The sequence below is a fragment of the Thamnophis sirtalis genome, unplaced genomic scaffold (genome assembly GCF_051295495.1).
Source record: "Thamnophis sirtalis isolate CommonGarterSnake01/CBP01778 unplaced genomic scaffold, rThaSir2_p1.2 scaffold_11, whole genome shotgun sequence".
In the NCBI taxonomy this organism is placed as follows: domain Eukaryota; kingdom Metazoa; phylum Chordata; class Lepidosauria; order Squamata; family Natricidae; genus Thamnophis; species Thamnophis sirtalis.
This window is the reverse complement of record NW_028261391.1, coordinates 6,240,475-6,266,336: the sequence shown is the minus strand read 5'-3', so window position 1 is coordinate 6,266,336 and position 25,862 is coordinate 6,240,475. Positions and strand designations below refer to the sequence as shown.

General features: G+C 44.5%; 1 protein-coding gene across 1 annotated transcript in view; it reads right to left on the bottom strand.

The window, feature by feature from the left end:
* Nucleotides 1-25,862, bottom strand: part of PSMD2 (proteasome 26S subunit ubiquitin receptor, non-ATPase 2) — a 43,048-nt gene continuing 17,186 nt past the window's right edge. Inside the window, exons 7-21 of the mRNA XM_087725126.1 lie at nucleotides 25,229-25,373; nucleotides 21,071-21,131; nucleotides 18,365-18,511; nucleotides 15,391-15,497; nucleotides 12,403-12,530; nucleotides 11,557-11,644; nucleotides 10,568-10,730; nucleotides 9,253-9,354; nucleotides 8,881-9,026; nucleotides 7,593-7,676; nucleotides 6,587-6,755; nucleotides 3,546-3,640; nucleotides 2,859-2,985; nucleotides 477-595; nucleotides 1-296 (exon numbers count right to left, since the gene is read on the bottom strand). Of these exons, the coding sequence (XP_087581252.1) occupies nucleotides 114-296; nucleotides 477-595; nucleotides 2,859-2,985; nucleotides 3,546-3,640; nucleotides 6,587-6,755; nucleotides 7,593-7,676; nucleotides 8,881-9,026; nucleotides 9,253-9,354; nucleotides 10,568-10,730; nucleotides 11,557-11,644; nucleotides 12,403-12,530; nucleotides 15,391-15,497; nucleotides 18,365-18,511; nucleotides 21,071-21,131; nucleotides 25,229-25,373 (1,864 nt within the window). The 3' untranslated portion in view covers nucleotides 1-113. The remainder of the gene's footprint in view (nucleotides 297-476; nucleotides 596-2,858; nucleotides 2,986-3,545; nucleotides 3,641-6,586; nucleotides 6,756-7,592; nucleotides 7,677-8,880; nucleotides 9,027-9,252; nucleotides 9,355-10,567; nucleotides 10,731-11,556; nucleotides 11,645-12,402; nucleotides 12,531-15,390; nucleotides 15,498-18,364; nucleotides 18,512-21,070; nucleotides 21,132-25,228; nucleotides 25,374-25,862) is intronic.

Genomic DNA, 25,862 nt, shown 5'->3' with positions numbered 1-25,862 from the left:
AGACAGTTTATTTTCTTTCGACAAACAATTTATGTAACAAAACAAAAGAGAGAGAGAGAGAGAGAGAGAACCGCCCCGTTCCCCCACCACCCGCACCCCGTCCCCCAGGCAGCTCAGACGTCGTAGTTGGGGTTCTTGCGCAGGATTACAAAGCCTTCCAGGATAGGTGTGACAGGTAGGTGCTCTTCCGTAGCCAGCTCTGCCCGCTCGCCGTGGGCCAGCAGCACTGGGGTTGTGTGAGTCTGGAAGCCGGTGATCGTCTTTGGCTTCCCAGCTTGACCGACCACATCCACTGCCTGCAGTGAGGAGGGGGAGGAGCAGGCATTAGTAGGGGCAAAACATTCAGACAACCATCATCCAACTTCAAAACCAAGGTCCCCGCAACAGGGCACCAAATACTGAAGTGGTCCAGGACCCCCAAGTCTCCCTGGGACTCTCTCCACCCCTGGCTGGTTGCTCTCTTGGAGACCACTTACCTGCCCCACCCTCACCGACACTGGCAGCGGCCGCAGCTCCTCATCGAAAGTCACCAGCATGCGTGGCTGCATGGCAGCCACGAGGCCATAGAGCACGTAGTGGGACTTCCCAAGGATGACTAGAAGAGAGAGGAGGACAAGGGACAAAGTTTGAGGGGACTGGACCAAAAGTGGAAGGGCTTTCTCCACACTTTAATGTTGTTCATTTTGGCAGTAGCGTCATGTGGTTTATGTGATGGGCCTGGACTGTGAAAAACCATTTTCATGTCCATATTTTGCTTGGGCTCCGGTTAATTGTTTTGCCGTAAGTTAGCCCACTTCACAAAATTGCTGTGGTTGAGGTTAAGTTAGGGATGACCCCCATTCTGAAACCCACCCTTAGTTCCGAAAAGAAAGAGGGGATATAAATGCAATAAATAAATGTCACTGAACGAGGCCTCATCTCTCACTTAGGTACGATGCCATAAACCGAGATGGAGTCAGCCACGTAGAGTTCCCAGGAAGGGACACAGAAGTAAAAAAGAGGCTGATTTCTCTCGGATGCTTTGCATTTTGCCAAGAAGGAGGGTTTTTCCTATCTGGCGCAAAGCAAGGGGGTTGTAACCAAGCATCTCTAACCAAACCCTAATCGTAAAATAAAATATGGCTCAAACATACAGAAAGAGAGTCCTCTTAAAATACGGGAAATACTTAGATCAACTAACAGGTTCAAGCCTGGCGGCCATCTTTTACATTTGGGTCTTCAGGCCTGCCACATTTAATGCTGTGGGAAAATGGGAGGGGGGATTATACAGACAAAGGGAGATATATAGTCAAAATAACATTCCTTTCTTAGAGAGTCAAGGACATTCTACCCTGCACCTTGAGGGGTGTGACTGGGAGGCACCTCCAGTTGTGACGGTGCATTGATTGGACCATGTGATGGATATGGGGGTGCTGGGCAGGGACTTGAACATTCATTTGGGTGGGGAAAACCTGGAAACTTTCAGATTTGGGTTTTCCCGGATGTGCCAATTTATTAGTTTTCCCTTCTAATAAAATGGAGAAGGGACATGATGGCTGAGTGGCTAAGATGCTCGGATGTTCAGCGGTTCAAATCCCTAGATTCAAAGTAACTCCTGTTACTTGTCCCAGCTCCTGCCAACCTAGCAGTTCAAAAGCATGTAAAAATACAAGTAGAAAAATAGGGACCATCTTTGCCTTAGGTGTTGAGTCATGCCGGCCACATGACCACGGAGACATCTTCAGACAGCGCTGGCTCTTCTGCTTTGAAACGGAGATGAGCACTGCCCGCTAGAGTCGTGAATGACTAGCGCATATGTTTTGAGGGGAACTTTTGCCTAAGAAAATAGAACTCTGAAGAAACTCAAGCCTCAGAGTCTTCTTTTGTTGGGGGTGTTACTTGGAATGCTGACACTTGCTTGGCTATTCAACCTACCAACCAAGGATGCGTTTCAGAGGCAGGGACAGAGGGAGACCGAAAAGTGCTATCGGTTGTTCCTCTCCACCAGATATCCTTGCCAAGGGGCTGGTTCAGTGAAGCAAGGCAGCCTTGGACTTTGGTGAAACTACTGGAAAGAGGTCCCAGAAATGGCAGCAGGACGTTCTCTAGGGTGGGCAGCCGCATTGACAGCAGACCGTTGCAACTGTGACCGTCAATAGGGACCCTGAGCCATTTTGCCAAAGCTCCCCCCCCCCTTCCTACAATGGGAGGGAGACTTTTCACAAGGGTGCCTGCTTTTATCCGCAAGCAATCAGGAAATCCAAAAGGCCATTTTTGAATCCTTCTCCTAACCTCTAAAAGAGGTTACCGGGGCAAGCATGGAATGGAAACCCGAGAACCTTCTACTAAGCATTAAACCAGAAAACATGAGCAGTTCAATATGGCATTTGAGCCTACATATAATTGTGGCCGCAAGAATAACTTATGCACAATTTTGGAAATCCACTACCATACCGTCGGAAGATGCTATAATTAAAAAGATCTATGAATGTGCAGAAATGGACAGAATGACAGATTGGCCGAGAGACAAAGGAGAAACGGAACATTATCTTAGCTGGAACTTATGGTATATGTGGGCGACAAGGAGAACAGCAGGGACTTAAGACGGGGAAAGTTAAATAGCAGTTGTTAACAATGGGAACTAAAAGTGAACGTGGGTATTGTAATAGATCCCTGAATTTTGTAATGAGAAGATGTGGCTTAGAGACCTAACAACGAGGAAGGAAAAAAAAGTTGGGCTGTGAATGACTGTCACCGCGGGGGGTGGGGGGTGTTGTATGTTTAAAATTGTATTTGTATGTTTTATTCTTAAAAAAATGTATAACTAATAAAGATTCCTTTAAAAAAAAAAAAAAAGGAAATCCAAAAGGGGCACTTACTGTTACGGACATCCAGGAAAGAGACCAGCACGGTTAAGAGGCCGGCCACAGCAACCTGGCTCATGAGCTGCCGGTCACTGTGGTAAGGACAGAGGGTAAGCGTTCCTTTCCCAAGGTGGGTCAGACCCTGCGCAGCAAAATCAAAAATCAGAGGTTGGTAAAACATCCTCCCGAACTTGACTCGAGCAACGGCTTGTCATCACTAACTCCCAGGCACTGAGCAGGGCAAAAGAGGCAGGCCAGGAGAACCTGTGCCAGTGGCTCCCCCACTCGTAACGCGGACCAAGATTCTCAGTTTCCTTCCATAGTTGTCAGTTATCACCATATTTTTCCATGTGTAAATCAATACTTTCCCTTAAAAATATTTACCGTATTTTTCGGAGTATAAGAAGTACAAAGAAAGTCCAGTTGCTTCTTGAAAAAAAGCACGTTTGGGACAACCTGGATGACTGAGAATCTCCATAGGCATTGTTAACAGTGGTCTGCTGTGTGGGTCTCCGGCGTGAGCCAAAGGTAAGTCTCTCAGGTGTGATTAAAGGTTAAGCTATGCTGTGCTTAGCGCCACAGAGGAATCCTGAATATTCGGCATAGCCAAATAATAAAGATGGACATTACTCCGGGTCTTTCCCTTAAACTTAAGGATGCCCCAAGCCGTTTATTGGGGCAGAGGTTGGACTGCACCATTACCTGAGCCAATCGCACCATGAAAAGGTTATTGGGATCCTTAGCGTGATATTGTGCCAGCTGTCTCAGCATTGCAGCCAGGCGAGCATTGTTGGTACCTATGGATAGAGACAGAGAGGGTCAGGCAAGCAAAACAAGAAAAGAAAGTACTTGTGGAGAGGGGGAAAGAAAGGATGCCCTATTCCAGTTCAGGGAGCTTCATCGGTGTAAATAAACTTACTGAGACTATAAGCCGTCAGAAAAAATTCCAGAAACTTTCAAGCTAGATTACTTGGTTTTTAATTACACTAAATGGAGAACAATCACTGAAGCAAGTGGATCAATCAGGTGTTTATGATACTTTTTTTTAACCACACATGACCTCCGTGAAAAAAATTCCAAGATTACTGTCTGCACAAAAATAGAAGGATATTTCCATTCCCACCATGGTTGATGGAAGCTGGCAGATGGGGCTAAATTGTCTGTTTTTGAGTCAAGAACAGAATACAAGTACTTTGCTTGCTACGTGGAGACAGCTTCTGGACTTTGTGCTTGAGGTGGGAAAAAAGTGAAACTTTGATTTGGGGTTTTAATGATTAGGCTGATTTTGTTGCTTTTCAAATGGCTGGTTTGTATTATTCCGGAAAAGTAAACAGTTGAGCTTCAATGTTAATGCTGTATTCTACTGAAACAGAGGGAGTTGGAAGTCAACGCTTTCTGATTCCCCGACCCACTCTCTTCCTCCTCTCCTCACTTTTCTTTCCCCTTTTCCTTCCCATTGCATCATATTTTTGTGATTTTATTCTATAATCTGATACAAAATGTTTTTTTTTAATTCCAGGTTCTATCTCCATCAACATATTTAGGCAGTGCTAGAAGAAGCTTTAACGCTCAGAGAGACCAGGCCAACAAGAATAATAACTGGACAATTTGAAATGGTCTGGGTAGCTTTCTATACCACAAATCCCTAAGTCTCCAATTTCCCCAAAGCTCTGTTTTTGCTACAATAGTTTTGTTGTGGCCCGCCAGCGGCCAGCGGAGCTGGCAGCAGATTCAGACAGTGAGGAGGTTGGGGAGGAACCTGGGCCAGTCCTGGAGTCTGGGAAAAGCTCTGATGAGGGCTCTGTATCGGAGGCAGAGAGGGGCCAGAGCCATATGCCAGTTATCAGCTGCCTTCGGAGTCAGACATCAGTGAGGCAGACGAACAGCTGGAACCTGTTCCCAGTGTGCGCATGCGCAGAGTTGCTAGACAAAGGGAACAGCTAAAGAACAGGGGTCGACTTGGGAGTAAAGCCACAGATGGACGAGGAATGGCCCCTCCCAGAGAAAATAAAAGAGGAGCGAAAGGGGAGTGGAGTTTGCAGGAGACTATTAGTTCACTTAATTGGTTTGTAACTCTCTGAGATTCCTTGCCATGTTTTGCAGATATCAGCCTGGCAGCTCTCCAAGCCAGATAAGGTCTGTGACTATAAATCTTCCCTTGAAAGACTTTGCTGGATGTGAATGAGCAGAATTCACAGTGAATTAATAAAAGGGGTTTTTGGTCAGGACAAGGAGTTTGCTTCATGCTCTTGGGAAGCCTCGGTCAGAACAAGATTAACTTTACTACTACTCTAGAAGAAGCCCAAAAGGAAATGAGGATTCCTGTTTCAAATCTACTCTCAAGTAGGTTTCAGGTTTCGTTTTATTTATATGCCGCCCTATTCCCAGCGGGACTCAGGGGAAGGGAAACACAAGAACTACAAGCATTTACAATAACCAACAGACACACAATTGAGAGAGGAAGGGAACTCATCAACCCCAGGCCTGCCGACACAGCCAGGTTTTAATGGCTTTTCGGAAGGCCTGGAGAGAGGTGAGGGTCCGAATCTCTGCGGGGAGCTCATTCCAAAGGGCCGGAGCAGCCACAGAGAAGGCCCTCCCCCGGTTAGTAGCCAGATGACATTGGCCAGTAGACGGAACCTGGAGGAGGCCAACCCTGTGTGATCTAATGGGACTTTGGGAGGTAATTGGCAGCAGGCGGTCTCTCAAGTACCCAGGTCCAATACCATGAAGGGCTTTATAAGTGGCGACTAGCACCTTGAAGCGTATCCGGAGACCAATCGGTAACCAGTGCAGCTCGCGGAGGATAGGTGTAACGTGGGTGTATCGAGGTGCACCCACAATCGCTCGCGCGGCTGCATTCTGGACGAGCTGAAGTCTCTGAATGCTCTTCAAGGGCTGCCCCATGTAGAGCGCATTGCAGTAGTACTGCAAAGTACTGCTGCATATCCAGCCAAGTTGACATGGGACGCTCTCTAGGTCTCCACTCTCATCTGTAGTTCAGCAGTTCTCATTCCTTGTTGGCCCTTCTTCCCTTCTCACTCACTGCCTTTTCCTGAAAATGCACCACTCTGTTTAAATTAATTTTATGTCGGCTAGTTCTCTGGAATATATTTAAGTCAGATAATCCTCGAGTTACCACTGTTAACGGAGCCTGCCATTTCAGTTGTAGTCATGATGGTAACAAAGCAAGTCACTACCATGCCCGATTTTATGATCTTTGTGGAGGTAGTTGTTAAGCAAACACCACTGTGGAGTGTTTTTTTTTTTTGCCAGAAATTGGAAGTACATTTCGGTTTCCAGCAAAAACATCAGAAACTGTGATCAAGTGTCCACGGAAGGCTGTAAATGGCTGTAAATGGCAAATGGTTTGAAAGAGGTCATTTATGTCCAAATTGAACAGCCCTCTCTCAACAGAAAGGGGGGGGGGGAAACGACATCATCTATCTCCAGTCTACAACACGACTTTCAGCAGTTCCAAGAAGGCTCCACACCCATTTGCACCTCTCCGATAAACCTCCAAGTGGCCTCAACGGCTCTCTAAAAGAATGCAAATGACCACAAATAGAATGAATATAAATCCTTCCATTTCCCATCATCCAATCAGAGCTGAAGAAGCTTTTTGGATGAGAAGCGACAAAAAGCATCTTCGGGACAAATCTTGACCTGGAATCGTTGAGAATCTCTGTAGACGTTAAGCACCAGTAATGCCCTCCCTGCACCAATACCCTGGACGGGCTTACCGCTGCCCACCATGCCCATGGCGAAGATGGAGTTGTAGGACACCTCGGGGTCAGCATCGTGGGAAAACTTGCTGAGAGTGTCAAGGATGTTGAGGCGAGGGTTGGACACAGAGATGAGAGCCAGAGCTAACGGAACAGCTCGTCGAAGAGTCGGTTCCCCATATCGTAGCTGGGGGGGGGGGGGGGGGGGAAGAGGACCATTAAAGCATCAGGGTCTTTTGCTGCAGACCATTGCGGTTTCTAATCCTACCACAATAACACATCCTGGACAAAAATAACCTCTTTGATCCCAAGTGTGCAGGTCAGAACAAAAACTTAAAATGTCCCCAGAGGCCGTCTGCTACTTAAGAGAATAACGGGAAGTCATTACATTCAATAGCAGTGGACTTATATACCGCTTCATAGGCCTTTCAGGCCTCTCTAAGCGGTTTACAGAGAGTCAGCATATTGCCCCCAACAATCTGGGTCCTCATTTTACCCACCTCGGAAGGCTGAGTCAACCCTGAGCCGGTGAGATTTGAACCGCTGACCTGCTGATCTAGCAGTAGCCTGCAGTGCTGCATTTAACCACTGCGCCACCTTGGCTCTTTTTACCCAAAGATGCTTTTTCAAATGTTAGTTCTGAACTGAAGAAGCTTCTTGGATGAGAAGTGAAACGTCCTCAAGGGAAAACAAAGGAAGTCCAGTTTCCTTTTGAAAAAGCACCTTTGGGACAGGTGCCTCCTGCACCTCAAAAATAAAAAGACCTCCCCGAAAATAAGGGCAAGAGCTTATTTCGGGGGTCAAAAGGAAATAGTTTAGTTTATTCAATTTGTAAGCCGCCCTATTCCCAAGAGACTCAGGGCGGCTAAATAAATAAGACCCCGTCTTATTTTCTGGGAAACACAGTATACTTAAAACTATACTTCGCACGACTAAACGAATGGTTGAAAGTTGAAATCCACCTATTATCTTTACTGCCCACACCCCACCCCCACATTCCAGGTGTCATCAGCCTCCTACTCACCAGGTGACCAAAGGTACGAAGAGCCATCTCTGCCCCAATCTCCTCGCCCATAGCGATGAGCGCAATCCCCAGCACCGCCACACCCTGCAGCAGGAAAGACCTCATGTGAAACCACAGGACACCTCATAACACCGCTAAATATGGGAATTTTATTTTTATTTTTTTTTACTGGAGAATAAACGCACTGGCCCAGAGGCTCAAGGCAAGACAGACAAACATTCAAATCAGGTTGTCTTGTAAAAGGAGGTAGGGAAGAGAAGCAGGTTTACTGAATTGAGTAAAAACTCAGCCTGTTAACAATTCATGGCATCCCTCCGTTTTAACCAGGGTTCTGTTTATTATGTAACTCTTAACTTGCAAGGGTCAAATTTGGGAATAAAGCACAGTTTCCGCTTCTCGCAGTTTGATGGGTAAAAGCCAAATGAATTTTCGCTGCTTCGGGCAAGAGGGTTGCAGAACATTTGCACTGACACCTGAATGAGGTTTCAGTATCTCATTTGTCTGTCTGCTCTCCTGGTAACTATCAGAAAAAGAAACTATGAATGCAAGACAAGACAAAAACAGTTACCGTATTTTTCAGAGTATAAGACGTTCCGGAGTATAAGACGCAGCTCAGTTTTTAGGGAGGAAAATAATAAGAAGAAAAATTCTGCCTCTACCTACCAGCATCCATGGTATTCAGCTGACACATGGTAGCAAAGTCAGCCAATGAATAGGCATAGCAACTAAGTCAGCCAATGAGGGCTATTTGGACTCTGAAACAGCATTTGCTGTGTGAGCAACAAGGAGACAGGAAGGAGCCTTAGCTGAGAACTGAAAGTGAAACTGCTTGTGTTTTGCTTGTATTTACTGCTACCTTGGAAAACCTGCTTTTGGTAATGTATTGTACATTGTTATTATTATTTTGAATTTTGCTGAATCAGTTACTGTGCTTTCTGAATGAGATTGCTGCTGCAAACTCTGACCAGGCAGGTCAGCTTCAGCACTTATTGCAGCCTGATTCAGCACAGCTGATTGGCGGGTGGATCGGACTGCTGGAATACCCCCAATCAGCTGTTCCAGGCTGCAGGGATTGCCACAGACCATCACCGCCTCCATGCCTCGCGTTTTTGGCCTCTGGTGGGGCTACATTTGGTGTATAACACGGACCCAAATTTTCACCCTTTTTTTTAGAAGACCGCAATTACGTTTTTGTCCTGTTAACTGAACACATCATCACCTATTAGTGTCTATTCGGCTGTTAACCCAACTCAAAGGCAAAGTGCAAAAAACGGGCAGAAGTCATTACCTGGTGCGCGCCCATGTCAGCCGCACTATCTTTCTTCTCTTTGTCCTTTTTGTCCTTCTTCTCTTTCTCCTCCTCCTTCTCTTTGGAATCAAAATGCTCGCTGCAGATATGAAGCAACTGCTGAACCTTCAACACATTCCCAGATCCTGCAGGGGACAACACAAACTTGTAATTCGAATTCACAATGCAGGCGTCGACATCATGCAATTACATGGGTCTGGGTTACACCTCGCATGCTCTGCTGAGAAAAAGCCCTAGCAAAATAAACATGCTAGATCTTCACCCGAGTCCGCTGTGTGTTGTGTGAATGCAGACCAGGAATAATAAAAAGGACAGGACTCTCCCAACCTCCCATTCCCACACCAGACTAACCTGCGTAGGCACATATGTCCACAAGGGTGTTGGCAAAGCTACGGAAAGGTTCGGACACAACCTGCAGGGCAGCCAGGATTGCTTCAATGGCCTCACCCTTTCCTGTAAAAATTGGGTGCGAAAATACTTCAGCATCCACTCAAGCGACCGATGTTGTATTTTTTTAAAAATATCATTTTTATTTTATTTTTAGAAAATAGAAAAAAAAGAAAGGAAAATAGGAAATTATGGGTGGGAAAAGGGGGTGTGAGATACAAGGGGGAAGAAAAGAAAGAAAGAAAAGGGGGCATTGATTTCTAACCCTTCCCAACACAGTACAAGATAAACACACTCCAGACTCAACTTTTCGCTTTTACACATTAATATATAACTAGCCATTTCTATAACACCAAATCTTTCTAATCAACAAAACCAACATTTCATTTTTTTCTTCTTCACAAGCACAAATTCCAGAAGTGATATCCAAATAACATATTTTCCTCTTTAAATAAAGTAATCCACTTCACCATCCCTTGTTATGGAAATAGCGTATTTTTTGGAGTATAAGAAACACCAAGGTTTTGAAGAGGCAATTTTTTTAAAAAAGTTTTTACATTCTGCAAACCTCCCAACTGCCCGTTTTTTGGAAAAACGGGCCCATTGTTTGTCAAAAAATTGCATGCATAGTCTTTAGTAGGCTTACAGAGTATCCTGGGGGCTGGGGGGGGGGGAAATTGAGCAAAAAACAAGCCCATTTTTCACCCATTTCTGCCCTCCCCAGCCCCCAGGAACACTTTGAAAGCCTCCTAAAGGCTATGCACGGCCATTTTGGTGAAGAAGGCGGGGTTTCTGGAGGCAAAAAATGCTGTATTCAGTGTATAAGACGCACCCAGATTTTCAGCCTCTTTTATAAGGGAAATAGATGTGTCTTATACTCTGAAAAATACGGTAATGTGTATTTCTCTTTGCACCTAGTAATCCTTATGAACTGTCACTATTTTTATTTACAAAATTTATTGTATTCTCTATAATTCTTTGGCCTTTAAAAAAAAGAGAAAAAAAAGAGAGGGGAACTTTTTTTTTCCTTTTCACCCTCCTTTTTTCCCTTCAAAGTACTAAACTTCTTAAGAGTTTTGTAAAATGGGACAAAACTCACTTAACAAAATGTTTCATTTAGCAAGATAAATTGTTGGGCCCAGCAACATATATTTTGGGCCCAATTATGGCCGTAACCCGAGGACTACCTGTACCTATGATCAGCATTCAAGGGAACCTCCCTCTTATTTCTCCAGGCTTTTTTCTAACGTTCAGGGACCATCCTAGAGAGTTCACTTACCCAGGTGGTTCAGGCCCAGGCCAAGAGGCAGCCATCTGGCATAGGTGTCCTTCAGCTCCGTCTCGGACTTCTCCATAATGGTTTGGAGGATGGTGGAGGTGACATCTCCATTGCAAGAGCCCACGGCAATGATTCCGCAGGCCAGGGCTGTCACACCAGCCACCTGGAGGAAGAATAGGACAACAGAGGTGGAAGGGACCTTGGAGGTCTTCTAGACCAGGGCTCGGCAACCTTAAACACTCAGAGCCATTTGGACCCCCCCAAAAAACCCTAGGAGCCACAAAACACTTCCCGTGCCTGACTATTTCCTCAGCGGCCACAGAACTAGCATATGTAGTTGAATTAAACATTCGTTTTCTTCTGAAACTTTTCTTGGGTTTATCCATGGCTGGCCTATCTGGGGTCAAAAAGCTCAATAAATCACCTGCTGGCAGGTATCACACATTGGCGGTTGTGATGTATATGTTGAGCCATAGGGAGCCGGAGCAGAGGGATGGAAGAGCCACATGCGGCTCCAGAGCCACAGATTGCTGATCCCTGTTCTAGTCCAACCCCGTTTAGGCAGGAAACCTTATACCATTTCAGACAAATGGTTGTCCAATCTCTCTTCCAGTGGGAAGTTTTTTCAAAGAGAGAGAGGGCCCAGTTCACACCATCACCTTCATAAGTTCTTAGAAGAAACCACACAGGGGAGGGGGGGAGTTAACAAGCAGAGTCTTGCAAGCAAAGGCTATTTCTTGCAAGCTACAGCAGGGTCTCCAAACATGGTAACTTTAAGTCCTGTGGGCTTCAACTCCCAGAATTTCTCAGCCAGGTCATGCTGGCTTGGGAATTCTGGGAGTTGAAGTCCACACGTTTTGCCATCCTTTGCCCTCAGAACGTTTTGTGAAAAAGCCCCACTTGGGTGGAGATCAAGGATCTCCGATTCCGTATCCTCGCTCCTTTCCCACCACAGATCTCTCAGCCAATCTTCGTCTCTTCTCTCTCACCTCCATGCTGGATTTGGAATCCCCCATAACAGGAAGCAGCAAGGTCAGGACATCTTCTCGGTTGGATCCCGCGTAGGCCAGCCCCAGCCTGCCAAGAGAGCACAACGTGGTTTGAAGGATATATAGTCTGTTCTATGTGAGGAAGAAATGGAATGTTGTGGCCCACCAGAAGCCAGCGGTGATGGCAGCAGATTCAGACATTGAGGAGGTTGGGGAACAACATGGGCCAGTCCTGGAGTCTGGGGAAGACTCTGATGAGGGCTCTGTGTCAGAGGCAGAGAGGGGGCCAGAGCCATATGCCTGTTATCAGCTGCCTTCCGAGTCAGACATCAGTGAGGAAGAGGAACAGCTGGAGCCTGTTCACAGTGTGTGCATGCACAGAGTTGCCAGTTGAAGGGAACAGCTAAAGAACAGGGGTCGACTTGGGATTAAAGCCACAGGTGGACGCTAAATAGCCCCTCCTATAGGGAATAAAAGAGGAGCAAAAGAGGAGTGGAGTTTGCAGGAGGCAATTAGTTTGCTTAATTGGTTGGTGACTCTCCGAGGCTCCTTGCCAAGTTTGGCAGCTCTCCAAGCCAGAGAAGGTCTGTGACTGTAAATCCTCCCTCGAAAGACTTTGCTGGATGTGAATGAGCAGAATTCACAGCAAATTAATAACAGGTTTTTTTGTCAGGACAAGGAGTTTGCTTCAGGCTCTTGGGAAGCCTCAGTCAGAACATGAAAGACTAGGCAGATTGAGGAGGACCTAGACTGTTGTGGGGGGCATAGGCCGACTTTGTAAACCACTTAAGAAAGGGCTGTGAAGCAGTTTATAACTCTAAGTGAAGTTGCTGTTGCTGTTCTTACCCAAAGATGGCACCAATGCGCATGGTGTTGCTGTTGTGAAGGATGTAGTCGGAGAGCAGCGCAAGGGCTGGGTCGCATTCATTCCTCACACCAGAGTTCACGATGCCACAAGCCAGGAGAGCCCCTGACTGGAGGAAAGACAAGGAAGGAAAATACGGTTCAGGATACAGGATACAAGAGATATATCTAAAAGACTAATATGTACAAACAGATATTATTATTATGTGGTTAATCTTTGGTGAGATTCACAGCCTTTGAGGGCTGGTTGGTAGCTCAACAGCTCGAGTCCTAACCAAGGACCTAGGAACTGTTAAGGTAACGTCGGAGGATATAAGCTGTTCCAAGTAGGGTGGTTTTTTGTAGAATCAGAATGTTCAAGTCTGATAAATTTAAAATGTCCAAATAGCGAGGTAGCTCTTTGGGTATTGCTCCAAGAGTTCCAATTACAATTGGGACAACACACGATTTCTTTTTCCACAGTCGCTCAACTTCAATTTGCAAGTCCCGGGACTTTGTGATTTTTTCTTGCTGTTTATCTTCAATTCATGCATCTCCAGGTATTGCAATGTCAATGAACCAGACTTTTTTCTTTTCAACTATTGTTATGTCAGGTGTGTTGTGGGCCAAGTGCCTGTTAGTCTGAATTCTGAAGTCCCACAAGATCTTGACTTTCTCATTCTCTAAAACCTTCTGAACCTGATGTTCCCAGTGTTTTTTGCTGTACTCAAATCCAAACTTTTGGCACAATTTCCAGTGAATGATCTTAGCAACGTTGGTCATGGCGTTGTAGGTAGTCAGTTTGTGAAATTTTGCTACACCCACTGATCAAGTGGTCGACTGTCCCGTCTTTCTCATTACAGAGGCGACATTTGCTGTTGGTGGTAACATGTTGAATTTTTGCCTTCATGCAGTTTGTGGCTAAGGCTTGTTCTTGAGCTGCCAAAATAAAGCCTTCTGTTTCTTTTTTCAGTGCTCCTGATCTTAATCAGTTCCAAATTAGCTTTTGGTCAGCTTTGCCTTCAATACTTTTCAAGTATTGGCTATGCATAGCTTTGTTTTTCCAATTTTCAGCTCGCTTCTCAATTACTTCTTTCTTATATTCAGCTTTTGACTTAGTTGTCTTTAAAAGGCCTCCTTAAGCATTGGTTCTTCATTTTTCTGGATATAATCATTCAAGCTGTGTTTTTCTTCTTCCACAGTCTGTTTTACTTGTAGGAGTTCTCGACCACCCTCTGCTCTTGGTAGATATAATCGGTCAACATCACTTTTAGGGTGCAAAGCATGATTCTTTGTCGTAAGCTTCCTTGTTTTTCTGTCCAAATTGTCCAACTCCATCTGGGTCCAGTCAATTATTCCTGCAGAGTATCGGATCACTGGTATAGACCAGGTATTTATGGCTTTTATGATGTTTCCTCCACTCAATTTGGACTTTAATATCTTGCGAATTCGTCGAATGTACTTGGCTGAAGTTAATTCCTTGACTTTATTATGCATTAAGTCAGAGGCCTCTAAAATCCCCAAGTACTTGCAGCCTTCTTCTGGTTTTACTGCCTTCTTCATTCTCAAATTCTATTCCTTCATCTTCTATGACCTTGCCTGCTTTGGTTGCCATTGTTGCACATTTGTCAATTCCAAACTGCATACCAATGTCTTGGCTAAATTCTTTTGTGCTTTCAATTAATTAATTCAGTTCAGCTTTTGTTTTACCAAACAGCTCCAAATCATCCATGTACACCAAGTGCGAAATTTCCATTATATTATTAATTAATTATTATTAATTATTATTAATTATTAATAATATATTATTATTATTATACAATTGTATCACAGCGGCCAGTTGTTTTGCCGGATTTGGCATTGGTTACTAGTCGAGCCTCACCCAGGGGCCTAGGACGTCGTAACGTATTTTCGTAATATGCGTACAGATCCAAGCAGTCCGGCTTTTTGCATTTGACTGATGGTGATTTTGTCAATTTTTAACTGTTTTAAATGTAATCCCAGTGCTTTTGGAATAGCACCCAGTGTGCCAATTACCACTGGAATTACCACTGCTGGTTTGTGCCATAGTCGTTGAATTTCGATTTTTAAGTCCTGGTATTTTGCGATTTTTCATGTTCCTTCTCGGTGACCTTGCTATCACCTGGTATTGCGATGTCTATGATTGTGACCTTATTTTTCTCAACCAGTGTGATGTCTGGTGTATTATGCGCCAGTATTTTGTCCGTTTGTATACGGAAATCCCACAAGATCTTGACCATCTGATTTTCGGTGACTTTTTCAGGCTGATGTTCCCACCAGTTTGTTGCTGTTTTAATATTAAACTTTTTGCACAAATTCCAATGGATCATTTGTGCTACTGAAGTGTGCCGCAATTTATAATCAGTCTGCACAATCTTTTTACAGCAGCTGAGTATGTGATCAACAGTTTCATCAGCTCCTTTGCATAGTCTGCATTTGGCATCATCAGAGGATTTTTCGATTTTGGCCTTAATGGCATTTGTGCGGATAGCTTATTCTTGCGCAGCCAGGATTAGTGACTCTGTTTCTTTCTTTAATGTACCTGCTGTTAACCATAACCAAGTTTTTTCACTGTCCACTTTATCTTTTATTTTTTCCAGAAATTGGCCATGCAAAGCTTTGTTCTGCCAACTCTCCATTCTTGATTTTATCATTTGACTTCTCTAGAATGTTCCAGAAGGTGGCCGAGACAAAAGTTTCCCCCCAAAATAGAGAAAAACGGCCTGAAAAATGTCCTGGTTTTGGCAGTTTTTCGGGCCTTTTTCAGGGCATTTTCAGGCCAGCTGGTTTTCGGATTTCCAGTGCCCGGTGTGCACGCATGCACGTACATTCCAGTTTGGGCACTCAGTGCCAAAAAGGTTCGCCATCACTGCCCTCCATCTAAATCCTGTTCGAGAGGAGTTGCCTAACTCAAGGTATTTTCTACCTGCTTCATGTGGGAGTATTTAGGTTAGCAGTAGGGTTGCTCACCTTGATGTAGTCTTCCGAGGAATACAGGTACTTGTCAATTTGGGTGAGGCCCCCATCCACATCCCACAAGAGGATCATCCCCAACGAGGCAGCAGCACTCAGCATCCCTGCAGAGTAAATGGGAGTCATGAGAAGACCAGCACATATGCAAACGATGGCCATTTTTACTCATTTCTGTTTTACTCCTTGCCAGCGTTAATCAATTCTGGGTAATGAACAACTTGGGAAATCTTGCATCCATCCACCTCCAGCTATTCACAATACATTGTGATTTCTGGGGCTGTCCTAATTCACAAACGTACGGGGGGGGAGGGGGGATGAAGAAGGGAATGTCAGGGTTCCAAATAGCACCCAAACTTAAATCAATGTCCGAGGCAAAGGATTCCTCAAAGTTCCAATTTATTAAGAGAGCCTTGTTGGCACATCTGGGAAAACCCAAATCTGAAAGCTTCCCAATTTTCCCCGCCCAGTTGAAAGTTCAAGATCTTGACCCCACACCCACAAGTCCATCACACGGTCCAATCTGCTGCTGGCAGTTCCACCTATCCAGATCTGGTCAGGTGCAAAGACAAAGGATGACCTTGACTTTCTAGAAGGAATGTTGTTATGGCTACATATCATCTAACTCCGTACAATCCCCCCTCCCGTTTTCCCACAATAGAAAAGGCATAGTAGAATAATAGAAAGTATGGCAGGCCAAAGACCCAAAAGAAAAGGTGGCTGCAGGCATGACAGGGAGTGTATGAAGATATATGTGGAGTGTGGTTGCTCACCCCTGCATTCATTCCAAGTAGCCGATTGTTTAAGCTCAATTCAAGGCATGGAAGAGAAGGCAAAATGCCTGAAACAATGGACGAGTGGGAAGGGAAGCCTACAACCCCCTTTATAAAAGGGCATCTGCCATTGTATATATTAGGATAAGACCTGCTGCAAAAAATGCAGAGCGCCCCTAGAGGCAGCAATGAGATACAAGCTGCTGCTCTTTGTTGTCATCCAGGGACAATCCGCCTTCTGCAGTCCAAAGCTGGAACTCTAAATTAAACTTCCTACTATACCTATTTTAAGACTGTCCTGTGTAAAAGTAAATCAACTGTCTGGATAGCATTGTGCAGCATTCAACTCATAGCTGGGGGTCCTTAGTGCTTTCTGATCTTGGTAGGGTTTTTTTTTTTTTTTGCAGATGTTTCACTATCCGACTAGGTAACATGATCAGTGCTAGAAGGGAGTCGGCTTTGCTCTTATTTTTTTATATCAGAGGTACCTTGGTCTATATACCAAACGAGTGACCCATTGGGATCCCCATATCAAAACAACTCACTTTATGTGCATCCAGAATCTGGAAATAACATTTAACACAGCGCAGTACTTAAACAAAATGGTTCGGTTGAGATCTACATATGTGGAACTGATCGGGGTAGATCGCAGGGGTGACCACACTGAAATATAATTTCATCACCTTTTATCTGTATCTTAAATTATTATATTCTATTCCAATTCCATTTTAAATTGTATTTTATTCCAATTCATTTTAAATCGTATTTTATTCCAATTCCATTTTAAATCGTATTTTATCAAATTTTTAGTAATAATTTGTTTCTGGAATTTTGCACTTTGATATGGCCCAACGGCTAATCAATAAAGACTCAATGTCAATGTCGATGTCAGTATATCAGAGGTGTCAAACTCGCCACATGCTGGCCCCGCCCTCACCTGGTTTAGCAAATGGAGGGAAAGTCCCGATACGTCATTTGACGCCACTGTGACGAAGTGAGTTGGACACACCTGTTCCATCTGCTATTGGCTTGCTCTACCGTGTTGGTGGAAGTGTTGACAGAAGCCACTAGTAAATGACTGAGTTAGTGAGTGAGACGGGGGGGGACGGGACGGAGAGAAGGAATGAGAATAAGAGCAAACCACATTTCTTCTAATACTGATGATGTTGTCTACTTTGGTAATGTTTGCAAAAAAAAAAAAAACAAGTTTAAGTTTTATTTTATTTATATGCCGCCCTATTCCCAAAAAGGGACTCAGGGCGGCGAACAACTTAAACGGGCAAGGGAAACATACAAGTACAAAATAGACATTTAAAATGACCAACAACCACACCTGTCGAGAGGGGAAGGGAACTCATCAACCCCAGGCCTGCCGACACAGCCAGGTTTTTATGGCTTTTCGGAAAGCAGGGAGAGAGGTGAGGGTCCGAATCTCCACGGGGAGTTCGTTCCAAAGGGCCGGAGCTGCAACAGAGAAGGCCCTCCCCCGGGTCGTAGCCAGGTGGCATTGGCTGGTGGATGGGACCCGGAGGAGGCCGATCCTGTGCGATCTAATGGGTCTTTGGGAGGTAACAACCCACAGAGCTGAAAGCACCAGGACCCCATAGTTCAAACTGAGCTACAAATATTCTATCAGTATCTTAGCAAACTACCAATAAAATAAAAGGCAATTTGAATCAAACTTTTGAGTCCAACCAGACTAACGATAGCTTTAAAGGACACATCCATGTAATTTTTTGGGCAGTACTAGGCAAATGACCGTCAATTCCTTCTGGCAGAATCCTGCCATCCGTTCTGGAGTTTCCTGGTGATTTACCATCCTGGTTCTCATTAGACCTGACCCTAGACTTCTGAGTTCAGGCAACATCAAACCCGGTTGGGCCACTTGCTGAGTGACAACAGTGAGTTTCCAGGATCGTAGAAAGTATTATTTGTATTGTATTTGTATTTATTTGTCTTGTATGCCGCCCACTCCCAAAGGACTCCGGGCGGCTCACAATAGACAAGGGAAGGGGGAAGACTAGACAAAGACAGCACGGAAGCACAGAAGCAGAGTTCTAAATTCGACCCAATAATGAATTCATTGCCAGAGAGCAGCTCGTGCGAGTGCAAAAGTTCCCATTCTGGAGCAAAATTATCTTTGTAATTCTCTTCCCCACCCGCCACCCCACCCCAGATTGTGAGTCGTTGTCCCCGCTCACCGTGGTCCTTGTTTTTGTAGAGCCACTTGTTGCCATCATCCGTCAGCAGCTTGTCCTGCCCGAAAGCAGCATTCACAAAACCGTTCACGAAGGAGGAAGCCAAATTCATGCGGGCCGAATCCACTTGCGAACCGCTACCGCCAAACCCTGAGAGAACAGAGAACGTAAAGATGAATGGGTTGCTCCTGCCTCAGATCGGAACTGTGAAACCTCTGCGCTGTGCCAGAAAGATCGTTTTTAAGAGGCTGCAGCCTAGCCAACATCAAAGCAATGTCACCCGCTGTCCCGCTGAATAGACAAAAGTTGCCTGGATTTTGTAATTCGCAAACCATGGGCAAATGGGGGTGAGGGAGCAGGGGGGTTGATCTAGAGCAGGGGTGTCACGCTCGATTTCATTGAGGGCCACATTAGGGTTATGTTTGACTTCAGGGGATCAGAGTGGGTATGGCCAGCTCGATGTCACTCATGTCAGGGTCACCTGTGGTGGTCCAAGTGCTCTGCCAGCGAAAACAGGCTCCTGAGCTCGGTTTTCGGCTGCAATGGCCTCCTACAACCCTCTGCCAGTGAAAACAGAGCTGGAGGGGAGGGGGAGGCGCACATATGAGACTAAAACATATCAAGAACGGTTGCAGGAACTGGGTATGTCTAGTTTGATGAAAAGGACTAGGGGAGATATGACAGCAGTCTTCCAATATCTCAGGGGCTGCCACAAAGAAGAGGGAGTCAAGCTATTTTCCAAGGCACATGAGGGTAGAACAAGAAGCAACGGGTGGAAACTAATCAAGGAGAGAAGCAACTTAGAACCGAGGAGAAATTTCCTGACAGTGAGAACAATGAATCAGTGGAACAGAAGTTGCCTCCAGAAGTTGTGAATGCCCCAACACTGGAAGTCTTTAAGAAGATGTTGGATAGACATTTGTCTGGAATGGTATAGGGTTTCCTGCCTAGGCAGGGGGTTGGACTAGAAGACCTCCAAGGTCCCTTCCAACTCTGCTATTGTATTTGTATTGTATATGGCCCTCGTGAGCTGCACTACAGGCCGGTCCTTCATTGTTTCCAGGATAGCTCTGCGGGCCCGATCTAAGGACCCTACAGGCCAGATCTGGCCCCCGGGCCTTGAGTTTGACACCCCTGATCTAGAGTGAAACAGTATGCCCACTTTTCAAATTCTTGGGGGCCTCCCAACACCCCAGATAATGGCTCAGCGACGGAAAAATGTTTTCCAGTGGAAACATAGAACCTTTCAACCCAAAGGTGGCCAGATTCCCAAATAAAGTTGGTGCTATCTTAAGTCTTAAAAGAGATTCTAATGGTAGGGAATGTTACTTCTGGACTTGACTCTGTGATGTGTTGCGCTTGGATTAACTTTAAAAACAGTTTGGAATAGGCCTTTCTTCCAGAGCACTTGTTCATCCCTCTCTAAAAGAGGCCCTCCAATTGAGCTTTGCTCCCACTGTCCCTCTCAGTTCAATGTTCTTGGGAGGTTTTATGCTTTGTGGTTCATACTGAAAATCTATCTCCATAGGTTCGTTTTGTCCTTTGAAGTCCATCTAAGCCAGGAGCCCAAAATGGCTATGGAATGGCCTTGGAGAAGACGAGGCAGAGCCGGAAAGGGGTGGGGAGGAAAGAGTCAAGAGAGGAATCAGCCTGGAGCTGTTACGTTCCCACAAGTGGTCCAACTCCAACCCACCCCCTTGAATTCTGTTAACGGTTACATAGCATCAAGTCAGCGCTGTTGGCTGACTAAATTCGTGAGTCCAGGCATGAGCAATAAATCAGTTTCACTGGAACTTAATGCGTGGTCTTGATTTCTCGTTGCCTGACAGTCTTCTCCTGTTAATAACTGTAATTTGTCAAAGTAATTGTTCTGAAAACAGAAACATACTTAAGTCGCAATGCCTTCCATGGCCATTCCATTTTAAAAAACCCTAAACTTTCAGGTTCAAACTAGTGCAGATACCTTCCACGGCAATCAAAATTGGAAATTTATATAGTTTCCTGCTCCGTGACAAAAAAAAAGCCTCAGAATGTGAATCAAGAATTGGGGGGGGGGGGGGGAGAGGGACACGCCTCCTGCCAATTACCTCCCTACGACCTATCAGATCACACAGATTAGGCCTCCTCCGAGTTCCATCCGCCAGTCAGTGTCGACTGGCAACTACGTGGAGGAGAGCCTTTTCAGTAGTAGCTCCAACCCTTTGGAACGATCTCCCCGTGGAGATTCGCACCCTCACCACTGTCCAGACCTTCCGCACAGCCCTCAAGACCTGGCTATCCCGTCAGGCCTGGGGATAAAGATTCTAATCCGTCCCCACCCAAATGATGAATGAATGTTGTGTTCTACTTTTACTTATGTACTGTCTCATGTCTCGTCTTGTATTCCCCTCCCCATAAATTGTGAGCCGCCCTGAGTCCCCTCAGGGAAAAGGGCGGCCTATAAGTAATAAACAAATACAAATACAAATACTTAATGACCGTGACCAGCTATAGATAAGTTTGCAAAAGAAAATTCAAATAGAACTGGGCTATAATATCTGAAGAGGCATCGTGATATAGTTAGAACTGCCCCTCTCTATACTCAAATTGAATCCAAACGGTGTGAATTAGACTGACGACAAGAGGTGCAACCAACCAAGATATTCCTTCAATTTTCCAGGGAACCAGGGAGTCAACAAGGGCCCCACTATTTCAAAGCCCAGCACTTACGGTTATTTTCTAGATGTGTTTTGTAAATGTCATCTGGCACCTTGGGCTCCATGATGTCCAGCTGGGGGCAAAAAGAAAGAGTTACTTTTGATGTCTTTAATGTATAAAACAAGTCTTCGCCTGATTGGTAAATTAATCCACTATCCATGTTTAAAATATATATGGAATCACAGAATGACCAAACTAGGTGTGGTTCACAACATTTTTAAGTTACAAAAAAAAATCTAAAATCAAGGTTAAGGTAAAGGTTTCCCTCGCACATGTGTGCTAGTCGTTCCCAACTCTAGGGGGCCAGTGCTCATCTCGTTTTCAAAACTGAAGAGCCAGCGCTGTCCGAAGACGTCTCCGTGGTCATGTGGCTGGCCTGACTCAACGCTGAAGGCGCAAACGCTCTTAACTTCCCACCAAAGGAGGTTCCTATTTTTCTACTTGCATTTTCTACGTGCTTTCAAACTGCTGGTTGACAGAAGCTGGGACAAGTAACGGGAGCTCACTCCGTTACAAGGCACTAGGGATTCAAACCGCTGAACTGTCGACCTTTCTGATCCACAAGCTCAGCATCATAACCACTGAGCCACTGTGTCAGAAAAATGAAGGTTGATGATATTCAAATATAATATATTGAATACATTTACTTGCAGAATAAGCATGCAATGGTAAAGTAATAACTAAGCTACAGCCTCATTTAGATGGGGGCGGGGGACTGAAAATTCATCTAACTTATCAACCATGTCCTACTGTCACTCCAAATCAAAGCTTTGATTTTCCATGATGTAACATCCCACATTCCGTCACTTTGAGGAAAACACAACTTTCTTATCGCTGCCTATATCTTCCCAGGGGATCACAGCAAATCATTTTAAAACCACAGTTGGTGAAAAGTTGGTTTATTGTATAATTTTTCTGTTACTCAATTCTCAAGTAATTGCCCTCCACTTTTCAACCATTGCAATTTGGGGAAACTGGGAGAAACTGGGGGTAAAAAAAAAGTGTTTTGAGGAGCTATCAGTAGCATAGGAATCTCAAGTTCCCTGCAGTGTTGGATGAATGCCCAAATCAAAGAAAAGGTTTACTGAAAACTAAAAAAAACATTTCTTTTTCTTTTTCACTCATGCTGCCCTGCTGAGCATTTCGGTTCATTAGAAATGCGAAAGATGTTGAATTTGAAATGTTGTGATCTTGAAATAACTGTTTCAAGTTAGATCAGGTTGCTCTGACCTTGCTGGAAATATTTTGAGCTCAACTTCGCTGTTTTATATTCAGAATGCTTTCTGGTATCTCGGTCATGTTGCCAGGACATTCCAGGTGAGCTCAGCACAGCTCTTCCAAGGAACTGTTTTGAATTCAAAATATTTTGCACGCTGCTGCAAAGAGCGGTCACAAAAAGGGTTAGAATCAAATAACTGATCACCCCACACAAGTATACGGAGATCAAAAAAGACGCCATGACTGCAAATCCTGTTTTATCTGTAATGGAAATTTAGAAATTGGGACAGGTATTGGAAATCTCGAGATGCCATTTTTTTTTACACTAAGTTGTCCAGATAGCATTTAATGTCAAATAGGTAGCCTTTACTATTAGAAGAGGTGAGAGCAAAGAAATGATACAGAAGCAGCCCAGCACTATATTTCAAATATTTAAATACACGCTCAGAATTCCTAAGAAATGCAATGCAACACCAGTGTTTAATTCCGACTGAAATGTAAGCCAAACATTTCTTCAGCACAAGACATTTCCCATTTCAAAGTTTTTTTTATTATATACTAACTCATAACCTGACGTTGTCTGGGATTTATAGGGGAGGAGGAGAGAATGTCCAGACCAAATGTAATTTCTAATGTTGGATTTTCCCCCTTACCAGAGGGAGCCCCCTTGTGGAGTACTGTGAAACAGTTACCATGGCAACTCCACTGCGCTGTACAGTAGAAGCCATTTGAAGGCACAACAGGCTTATTGTAGCAGAACACCACCACTCTCAAGGGGTGTTAGGAGTGTCTTACCCTCATAGTGTTTTTTTCCAGAGTAAGTCATCTGTGTAGCAAGTTTGGCTGAAATTGCTCCAGGCACTCCAGAATTATGCTGGAACACGCACACAGCCATTTATATCTATCTATCTATCTATCTATCTATCTATCTATCTATCTATCTATCTATCTATCTATCTATCTATCATCTGTCTGTCTATCTATCTATCTATCTATCTATCTATCTATCTATCATCTGTCTATCTATCATCTGTCTGTCTATCTATCTATCTATCTATCTATCTATCTATCTATCTATCTATCATCTGTCTATCTATCTATCTATCTATCTATCTATCTATCTATCTATCTATCATCTGTCTGTCTGTCTGTCTGTCTGTCTGTCTATCTATCTATCTATCTATCTACCTACCTACCTACCTACCTACCTACCTACCTACCTACCTACCTACCTACCTACCTACCTACCTACCTATCTAGATTTAGTTTCTGAGCACTTGGTTCCAACATTAACTAGATCAGTGTTTCTCAACCTTGGCCACTTGAAGATGTCTGGACTTCAACTCCCAGAATTCCCCAGCCAGCGAATGCTGGCTGGGGAATTCTGGGAGTTGAAGTCCAGACATCTTCAAGTGGCCAAGGTTGAGAAACACTGAACTAGATGACAACATAACCAACTTTACTATGTCTCACAGTTTAAATGATAAATGTCTTAGCTGGATTACAATGAAATATACAGAATATATTTAGAACTGCAATCTTTAAGCTTCATTCTGCCCAGACAACTTTAATGCAACATATTTAGCTGTGGCTTGTATCATGCACAAGTTTTAACCTCTAGACTCCTTTTTATAATTTGCTAAATCTTTCCAGATTCTAATTACATTTCCATGCCACTGGGTCATTCAATATCCTGATAGTTGAAAGCAAGAGTCTTGTAAAATATCCATGTTAAAAAAAAAAAAAAAAAAAAAGAACACGCAGCCAAATTGATATGTTGAGAAACCTTCCATGCCTGAGAACTGATTAAAACTCACCCTTGCATCAAATTAAAAACAGTGGAAACATTTATGCAAATGTTCAATCTGTCTTAAATCTGAGGAAGTATTGCAGGCAGTCCTTGTTTAGCAACTACAGTTGGGACAGCACACTTGGTTGTTAAGCAAATCGGCTGCTAAGTGAAAGAGCAACTGTGCTTGTGATCTTATTTCAGCTTTCCTTTGCATTACAGACCTGCAACAATCATAAATGTGAGGACTTGGTCATAAAATTACTCTATAACTACCCGTTTTAATTGTCAACTGTTGCTAAACAAAGCAGTCACTAAACAAGGTCGTCCTGTATTATTCCTTAACATTTTACCTTCTTTTCAAAAACATTTAACGGCCATTGTGGGGGCCGGGAAATAAACTGACAGTATTGGCAGGTTGAATTCTCAGCTCATTTGCCACAGTAGATGGCACTAAGATGAAAAATAATGCTACAGGATGGGGATTAGGAGGCATTGTGAAAGTTGGACCATAGGAAAGGCTGACCACCGAAGAATGGAGGCCTTTGAACTCTGGTACTGGAGAAGACTCCTGAGAGTCCCTTGGATTGCAAGGCGATCAAACCGGTCAGTCCTAGAGGAGATCAACTCTGACTGCTCTTTAAAAGGCCAGATCCTGAATTGGAAACTCAAATACTTTGGCCACCTAATGAAGGGGACGACAGAGAATGAGGTGGCTGGATGGAGTCACCGAAGCAGTCAGCGTGAGCTTAAATGTACTCCAGAGGATCGTAGAGGACAGGAAGGCCTGGAGGAACGTTGTCCATGAGGTTGTAATGGGTTGGACATGACTTCGCAACCAACAACAACAACAACGAGGCATTTCTTAAAATTAAGCCAGACTGCTTGAAAAGCTTTCCCAGGAGTCTATATCTCACTGTCATTCAGTCAACATTTATCCCTTGCCTTGCTCTAAATCAGGGGTGTCCAACTGGCGTCGCCACGGGACGTATCACGATTTTTTTCCCCCTTCACTAAACTGGGCATGGGCATGGCCAGCCCGTGACGCATCCGGCCCACGGGCCATTCGTTTGACCACACACACTGCTCCTTTTTCAAGATTCTAAATTCTACTGGGGGGGGGAGGGGGTAGCACCACCTTGTGATTGTGCAAGAGAACTTACTTCCCTGGCCAAGGCCAGAAAATTACTGTTGAGCTGGACATTAGACATGATCTCTGTAAGATCCTCATATTCTTCGACATCCTCACTTAGCTCCAGAAAGACCCCGTGGCGGCCCAGCATGAAGGCCATTTGCTTCTGAACCACTCTGCAAAACAACAACAACAACAACAGTCAGCAAACGAAAAATGTTTTAACTAGAGTGGACTATAAGATGATGAAGCCAAACTGTCGTTTATGAAATCTCAGCAAAATCCTGTTGGTGACCTTAATTTTGTTTTTTTTTAAGAGTCAGTGCTTCGCAGGAGTAACAGCATCTCCTAGATCGGAGGTCTCCAACCTTGGCAACTTTTAAGACTTGTGGACTTCAACACCCACAATTCCTCAGCCAGCAAAGCTTGGAGGTTGGAGACCGCTGCCCCAGAGGGATGGATGGGGCTCAGTCTTCCAGCGTTTCCAAAATAGCAATGGCACGTAAGACTTACATACCGCTTTACAGCCCTCTCTAAGCGGTTTACAGAGTCAGCCTATTGGCCCCAACAATCCGGGTCCTCATTTTACCCACCTTGAAAGGATCAGCCAACCTTGAGCCTGCTGAGATTTGAACTGCCAAATTGCAGGCAGCCGGCAGGCAGCA